Source organism: Limulus polyphemus, unplaced genomic scaffold, assembly GCF_000517525.1.
Source record: "Limulus polyphemus unplaced genomic scaffold, Limulus_polyphemus-2.1.2 Scaffold683, whole genome shotgun sequence".
In the NCBI taxonomy this organism is placed as follows: domain Eukaryota; kingdom Metazoa; phylum Arthropoda; class Merostomata; order Xiphosura; family Limulidae; genus Limulus; species Limulus polyphemus.
Genome location: NW_013666293.1, coordinates 241,715 through 250,589, shown reverse-complemented (window position 1 = coordinate 250,589; position 8,875 = coordinate 241,715). Strand labels below are relative to the sequence as shown.

Here is an 8,875-nt window from a genome sequence, read left to right as displayed (position 1 = left end):
TGAAATATTGACTGACGGTTAAACTTATATACATATATATAAAGTAACTGCTGAAATATTGACTGACGCTTAAAACTTATATATATATAAAATAACTGCTGAAATATTGACTGACGCTTAAAACTTATATATGTATATACATATATATAAAGTAACTGCTGAAATATTGACTGACGTTTAAAACTTATATATATATGTGTAAAAAAGTAACTGCTGAAATATTTACTGACGTTTAAACCTTATATATGTATATATAAGTAACTGCTGAAATATTGACTGACGTTTAAACCTAATATATATATATAGTAGAAATTACCTTTTCCATGAAACGATGCTGCCTAATAATTTTGTAATAGATCAACCAGTGCTACATGTTTTAAACATTCTGATGTAAGGCAAAATATGAGATAATTCCTACAAGGGAATTATACACATATTTTGTAGGAAATTAAACTATTTTTTACTGTTATAAAAACAAAGATATCAATTCACTCAATTATTTGCATCTTCATTCATTTTTTCTAACTTTACAAAACTAAGATTAACCACACATATATATTTGGATTGAAATCTATATATTTTTTCCGAAACATTTTTATTTGAAAATACTAAGTTCAAAAGCTAAAAAGAGATGAAGTTATCAAGCAAAGAAACGTGATGACATTAATGTTTTCACGGAGAGAAGAATATAATAATCGTATGTAAAACCAAGCACTTCTTTTACTAGAAGTTATTCCATCTGATTGGCTTGTCATCTTTGGTTGGTTTGGATGTAACTCAAGCAGTTCTGGTGCCATGGTAACAAGCTACTTCAGAACACAGACAACTGTTAGAACTTCTTGAGTAACAAACATAATCAAAATCAGGTTGTGGGTTCGATAGTGTATAGTAATTATTATTCTCCAGTTTGTTGGACAGAAACCTGTGACATTGAATAATGCCTGATTATTTTGTATGATAATCCATCAAGAGATTTAATTAAGGCTTTCCCTGTTTTATATACTTGCTTGAAGAAGGCTTCAAGATATAGGATATTGTTCCCCTTTAATTAGCAGGTTGGATAAAATGACAAAATTATGAGAAAAACTTTCTGTTTGTTCTTCGTATTATACTTTTTCTCTGATGTCGGATGTGGTGTTGCTGTTTTCGGAACGTGACTGAGTCATTCATTCTTATAATAGTGTTTTCGTCCACGGTTGGTCAAGAAGTCGTGTTCTCAGGCAAATTTATCATGTTTCTATATGTGTGATGGTTGTTTTCAGAGTCAAGTGTTAACGTTTGTCTGACTTACGTCATGATAAAAGAGTATATCATTCTGAAGTTTATGAATTATGTATCGAACAAACAAAACCAGTATTCTAACCCTAGTATTTTGTTAATTCATCTGTCTTTTTAAAAGTAGACAGATCATTATATTAGATGATGTTGAAATACATGGATAAAGTGTATATATATATATATACACACACTATAGTGAGTCAGAAACACTACAAACCGCGCATTATTATCTGTTTATATGTTATATACTAAGGACAGCCGTCTGAAAATTTACTAAGAGTTTCATAACTTTTACTCTCTGTTGTTTCATAACAAACACTAATATTTTCTAAACATTTCACCATGTATCAGTTTCTTATTTGTCTGTATTTAACTGACTTACTGTTTATTATCTTCATTTAATGAGTGTTATCTCTCCCTCAATTTGGCTGTCTATCTACCCCTTAGATAATATATTTTTGTTTTTGTTTTATTTTTACAATAAAATTAATTCCATATTTTAATGCTAGAATTAGTAGTGGGGATCATAAAGACCCCATCGGCTTTATAAACACATTTTTCTAAACCATTTATGCACCAAATTGCTTGTGGATTCATGACTTTGTCCCCCGATGGATGAACGATAGGTTTATGGATTAATGTCATGATAGTTTAGATATTATTGATTAATTCATTTTTGTGAGTGAGTATTATATTATTGTTTAGTTTTTGTTATAATAAGAGTTAAGAGCAGACGATTGTTAGAAGTTGTGTTTATAATTCATTTATGTTCAGACTATCGAACGTCGCGTGCAATGCACTGACGTCAAGAATATAAAAATTTCTAGAATGCGGACATAAAATTAAGTGATAAACCTATACATAGTGTGAGACGAGCGAAAACAGCACACAGACAATAGCAGAAGAAAGTAAAGTTACGGGCAAGGAAAAATTTGGCACGAAGTTAACTACTGTAGAAGTGATAGGCCTAACGATTGACATAGGCCTAACGTTTAATATGTTAGAGTAAGACTAACAGTAGAAAAGGAGATAAGAAGAAGAAATTATTCCGTCAAAGCGTAGTTCTAAAGTAATTGAATCAGCCTGAGTGCACTTTGACAAAAGAACCAGAGTATATTTTGAAGAAAGAATGTCAAACTATTACGGTAATTCGCACCACAATTGTAAGTGAATCACACACAGAATATTAGTGTGATAGTAATAGAAAAGATAGTTCGGATTCAACTCAAATTCTAAAGTAATTGAATAGGCCTAAGTGGACTTTTGACAAGAAGAGAACTATACATATGATATTGTGTTTAGGATATGCCTACAATCTTCTTAGTATGAAGAATTTGCTGGACATACGTTTAACTTGTTCTGAATATATTGTTGCGTCAGCGAGGTCACATGACGATTATCACGCCACGTTTTCTAGAAATATCCTGTTCCTTCAAGAATGCCCTAGCATTTACTAGATATGTGTTAGTTTTGTATATATAAGACGTTCACAACGTGACGGGACAACAGAGGTAATGAGTAATTGAATGTATGCGGACAAAATATTGTAGGCCACGTGAGACGTGAGTTATAGTGTTGTTATAGAGCGACTGTTGAAATTAAGTGTATCGTAAAGTTGTATTCGGAAAGAATAAACCAGTTTTATTTAAGAAAGGGCTTGTGTCGCTAAAATTTCGTCGGAACGGATTTACGGAAAATTAACTAGCAAACGGAGACGTAACAATATATTATTTTGAAAACAAGTGAAGTGTCTGCTGTTTATTCATCGTTGAATGTATCGTCAGCAAGTCACAACACCTATTGTAGAAGGATCCTAAGCCCAACAACAACGCAATATATATTTATATTATTAATTGGCAATTAGTAAAATAAATATATCATAAGTTCTGACAACTAACAACGTTAAAATTTGGTTTTCGATTCACCTCAATGGGCAGAGCACATATAGCCCATTGTATAGGTTTGTGCTAAAAACACAAAAACAACATAAAACTAATATCATGGATCTCCTGTTTACAAGATTCCTATTAGCATAAGTATGATACATAAAATGTTAATAGAATTACTGTCAATATAACAATTAATACCACTATTTACTGCTGGGGACCCCAATGTAATTTAAATAAGAAATTAGTGATTTATCCGATTTTAAATGCGTGTTCAACCACGCAAAAACATAAATAACCCAGTATAATGTAATATAATATCCGAAAGTTATAAACACAAGCCAGTAGTTTGCAATATAGTAAAACGGTGTATGCCCTTAGAGAAAATTTGTTTTACTTTTTCTATTATTATTCATTAATTGCTGTTGGATTTTCTGCTAAAGTACTTAACTATGAAATAAGTTCAGGGTTTGCGAGGCAATCTTTTTTATGTGAAAAAGATTGAACTATTTCTTGAAAAGAAATGTAAAACATTAAAGGTTTTCAAATAATAGACTTAACTCACCCCCCCCCCCAGTGGCGCCGCAGCGGTATGTCTTCGGACTTACAACGCTAGAAACCGGGTTTCGATACTCGCAGTGGTCCTAGCATAGATAACACATTGTATAGCTTTATACTTAACTACAAACAAATAGGCTTAAAGGATTATATATAATTTGACTGACTGATTAGTTTGACAACTAATGCACTTCCAATAGTTCCGGTTGAAATATTGAAAGTCATGAAATGCAAAGTTAACCTATAGTTTCAAGAAATGCTTGTATAAAACTCGGTTTTCATACGTCTTTATTTATTTTTCCCTCATTAGTTTCTTTTGGATTATGTAAATCGATTCTAGTTATTAAACATCACCATAGTGATATTATGATCCGGAAAGATTTTTCTGTCGACGTATGAATGAGGTACAAAAGTATAATAAACATGCCTGTGACTTTTACATGTAAAGAAAGAAAGCTTCTAGTTGACAGTCTTGTGCATCCAAGAACATGTGTCGAGTGAGGTTTGTTTGTTTTAGAGCAAAGCCACAGTGGGCTGTCGGCTGTGTCAACCGCGGCAATCGAACCCCGCATTTTAGCATTGTACGTCCGTAAACTTACCGTTGCCCCATCGGCAAAGAAAAAATAAAGAAAAAAGTAATGAGAAACAATGTTGTGATAACTAACTATCGAGTCTTCATATTTTTTTAACAATGCCTTAGTACGGCAGTAATGTATATATGATTTTTTATTGGAATATTTTGTATAGGCTCGCAATGGGCAATAAACTAGACAGTATCGTCCCTCCCCTTACCGTGATCACAATTATCTTAAGGCTGATTGGAGGAGTTGTCAGCGATCTGAATCCCCCGAGGTAGGTACCACAATACATCACAAGTTTCATGTTACTTAGTAATACACTGTGTAAATGTATTTATTTTTTACGTTTGAAGTATCCTTTGGTTCCCCTAAGATAGATTTGTATCACTATTTTCAGAGCCCATTCCTACCAAATACAGAAAAAAAAAGCAATGATTATGTAATGCTCATTATTTGATTGGCCAAAGTTGTTTTGTGATATTTCTGAAATGCTTTTTTCAAAGTTTTCATAAGCTGATGAATCTTTAAAAGTTGTAAAGGTGTGAGATAGCAACGTTTGGTCTAAATATGTGACGTCACAACATTTTGTGCCTTCTTAATACTTATGTTTAACAAAACTACGTAGCCTCTGCGGCAAGCTGTTAAAGTGTTAATGGTCTAAATATTTATGATGGGGCAAGCTTACGACTTTTGATTAATCATATTCCGGGAAATTACATATTTGTTTAATTCCTTTTTTTAAGAACAAGAAAATAATTACTGTAGTATTATATCTAAATATGTCGTAAAAACTGAAAGCAATAACTGTAGGGCGCGAATAGAAAATACTATTTTGATAGAATAAGTATACTTTCGGATGTAAAGTGATATTGAAATTTAAGATATCAAATAAACGTTATTTAATCTAAGACCTGCATTATATTATATTTACATACAAAATTGATTAGTGAACTGCTTCCTTGATATTTTTTGTGTGGTTATACTTTGTGTGGTTAGGAATATTATTTCTATTGCCACATGTGTCTTACTCTTTAGGGAAATTTTATATTATTTATCAGTTATCAGTATGCTATCTAATCTCCTTCGTTTGTCATTTCGCGCCAGTTTTTTCAACAGTTCCGATAAAACTGTCCTGGACTATCTGTTAGATCCTAGCAAGTATGACTTCAGAGTGCGACCACAAGGTAAGACATAAACTTTTTTCTTTTCGGGCCCAAACCCCAAATCTTTTAAGTACCTAGCGACGTCTCTGTTAATACTTTATATTTCTATTATGTTTTCTGCATTCTTTTGTAAAATAACACGAAAATCATAATGAGTATACGCAGAAATACGATGTTAAAATACCTAATATAATCTATGCAACAAACGCTACTCATAAAACCAAGAAAAGCTCAAGGTCGAGAAGGTTGTGTTCTTTTTGTTTTCATGCAAATTCACCAACAACAGTAAACGTATAATTAAGCACGGAAGTACTTAATAGTAGCGATCATGATGGAAAAAAATGGCGGCCATAATGTTAATGATACTAGTAAAGATAAAACGTAAAAAGAAATCCCAAACAGTATCCTCACTTTATTCATGTAATTACAATTTCTGGCTAAAATGGAGCTCAACATCAATGTAACAAAAATTTGTTCTGATGCATTGACAATTTATTTCGTAAGAAATTCAGTATTTAATTTAAAACATGAAATCTTATAGACACTTGTTGTAGCCACGTTAAGAATAAAACTGGAATATCCATATCTGTAACATGAAGATGAAAGTTCATCCTCGAAGTATCCTCAGGAATCGTTTTGAAGTTATTACCTAATGAAACTACGATAATTCGAGCGTTTTCAACAAGTAAGCCTTCTCTAATCAAGAATAAATGAAGAAAAAATTTAAAGTATTTGGCGCATGTTCTTTAGTGACGTAATGAATTTCTTTGCTGGTGCACTTTGACAAAGTCGAACGTGGCCCAGTGGTTAGAGTGAAGAGCTGTGTAGCTGAGGTTCAGTGGTTTGTGCCCCATTACTAAGTAATAATAATAAGTGCTGCGCAATTTGGGGTCGTGGTGCATTGTAAAAATGACGGTACACTCAAACTTTTTGGTATGACAAAACAAGCCCAGTTGTTGCTGGTGGGTGATGTTATCTTGCTGCCTTCCTTCTAATCTATTGACTCAAAATTAGGGACAGTTAGTCCTAGTGTAGTTTTGTGCAGAATCCAACAAACAAATCGTTTGATAATTTAGAGATTGTGTGTTTGTAAGATACACAAAAGGTTATAAAGTTTAAAAACATGCCTAACTAAAGTCATTCTAAACATAAAAAAGAAAATAAACATTATAAAACAAACCATTATAAAAAAAAGTCATGAAACCAAAATTTGTTATAAAATAAAATCTAACAACACTTAATGAAAAATCTCTCTTATACACCAAAATAATGCAAAATATTTTTACCCAAATTTAAGAACCTCTCACAAACTCGAAATTCCCATTTTATTATTTCCGGGAGAAGAAATATTCAAAATAACTTTTGATCCATGTTAAAGGTAACTACGTTCGCCATAATACGTTTATTTATAATCATTTTGTATTTTAAGTTTATTTTAACCTTTATATTTTTCTTTGTTAGTTTCTTTGGTTTGATCCTCCTTCGATTAAACTCATTGTTACACATCCAATCGTGATTATATCTCTACATTGTCAGAGTGAGCCACCATAGCATCCCCTAAGTATCATTGAAGCTCAGACGAAGAACTTGGTTTCTTAAACTATTCTAATTACATGACATTTAAAGGGCATTGCAGATTTTTTTAATTCTATATTTCAACTGCAGGAAGTTATTTGTAGATTATGGAAACACTTGTAAATTATATACCAATTCTCTGCATTGTCCTGGTGGGTTTTAGATCTATGACCACATGATTAGACTAACATTTATTTCGCATATATGAGAAAAAGGTTTCTTGTCGTCTTGTTAAATGCTTCCAAAACTCGATCTGGGCTGGACGAGTATGTGACCATTTTCTCTGAAGAGGGATATTCATACAGAGAGATTAATATACAATGTAGAAACAAAGACACAATATATTGGAGAGTAGTTTCAATGACTACAACGGAGGCAAAAGAAACTCTCAGAGCAGAGGGTTTAAAAGAGCAACGGATTCCAAACTATGTCTCAAGCCAATCAGGACCAACGCTTTCATCCACAAAATCAAGGCTATGGTTAGACAAAAGAATCCTCCGACTGTTAAAGTCATTATGATGAAGTTGGGCATAACAGTATAACAATAATAAAAAAAAAGAATTGAAGAAGTTTACAAAGGCTCACAAGCCAAAAATTCACGAGTTTCCTGCTATACCCTTAAATCAACGGCTGTTTTCATGATAAAAATGATAAAGTAAAGTGGAATCACAGAAATTCCCTTTCGAATCCATAGGCGTGAAGTCTCCTGATGCAGTTCCATTCAGCTTTTGGGCTTTTGGTCTATTATATCGAGCCCTTAGACGTTCCGCAGACCTAAGACATTAATTGGTTTATAGATAAATAGTGGGAAGAATGTAATAACAAGTCTGTTTATCCGAAAAACACAACAACCTGAAGACAACACTACTACTGCGAAGAAGCATGGGAAGCAGACAAAGCATGATAGTCAGTGAAAAAGCAGTCTTCAGTACCAGTATGTGAATCACTGTTTCCAAAACGTATAAATTATTTTCGTACTTTTGTATTATTTCATGACTTAGATATATCATGGTTGTAATTCACAGTAATTGTGCTTAACCTCTGTTGCATTTATTCTTTTCAATAAAGACCCTTACAAAGTAGTAATAGAGAAATAATTATGTAGAATTTCGAAATCTTTATTACACTCAACACAGTTAAAACTGGTACTGGTAAATATCAGTTTGTACAGAAAAATTCCTTCTTTTGTCATGTAGAAGAAACGATTGTGAACGTCACAGTGACTCTTCTAACTCTATCGTCACCAGACGAGTCCAGCTTGGTAAGTAATGTCACGTATGATTAATCAGGTGGCGTTATCTTTTCAGATTAAACTGACATTATACCACATATTTTTTTTACGTTTCTTCTGAAAATAATTAAAAATTTTCTAACAAAAATTTGAGAAGAGGGAAAGTGTATAAAACAGTGTCTGAATTCAGATGCAAAACTTGTCGAACTAATATATTTTTTTAATATAAAATTATGGAATTATTCCCTTTCTAAGCAGTACGAAGTGTAGTAATCACATTAACCAATTATATACATTAAACCTCGTTTATTTACATTCTCATAAATAGTTTAAAAATAGTGCTCACAACAAATTTTGTCATTTTTAAATAATTTTATGAGACAAACTTTCCAAATAAAAATATTGTTATTTGAAAAGTATGTGCTTTTGAAAATTACAGCTCTTTTTTTATGATATTGTAACTTTGTACAGTTTATCAATCTTTATATAAGCTATTCTTGTTGTAATATTTAAAGGTGTAGTGTAGAACTGTTCCCCCACATCACTGGTAAACTTATGGACTTACAATGCTGAATGCCCCCCCTCCAGTGGCACAGCGGTATGTTT

At 32.3% G+C, this 8,875-nt stretch overlaps 1 protein-coding gene across 6 annotated transcripts in view; it reads left to right on the top strand.

The window, feature by feature from the left end:
* Positions 1-8,875, top strand: part of LOC106459928 (glutamate-gated chloride channel-like) — a 115,693-nt gene that overhangs the window by 90,008 nt on the left and 16,810 nt on the right. For 5 of the 6 annotated variants that reach the window (XM_013919594.2, XM_022386503.1, XM_022386504.1 and 2 more), the window contains 3 exons: positions 4,470-4,574; positions 5,405-5,484; positions 8,235-8,299. In XM_013919594.2, the coding sequence (XP_013775048.1) occupies positions 4,477-4,574; positions 5,405-5,484; positions 8,235-8,299 (243 nt within the window). In that variant the 5' untranslated portion in view covers positions 4,470-4,476. Of the gene's footprint in view, positions 1-4,285; positions 4,304-4,469; positions 4,575-5,404; positions 5,485-8,234; positions 8,300-8,875 lie in introns of those variants that run through there. The other variant, XM_022386506.1, reaches the window with a different exon arrangement.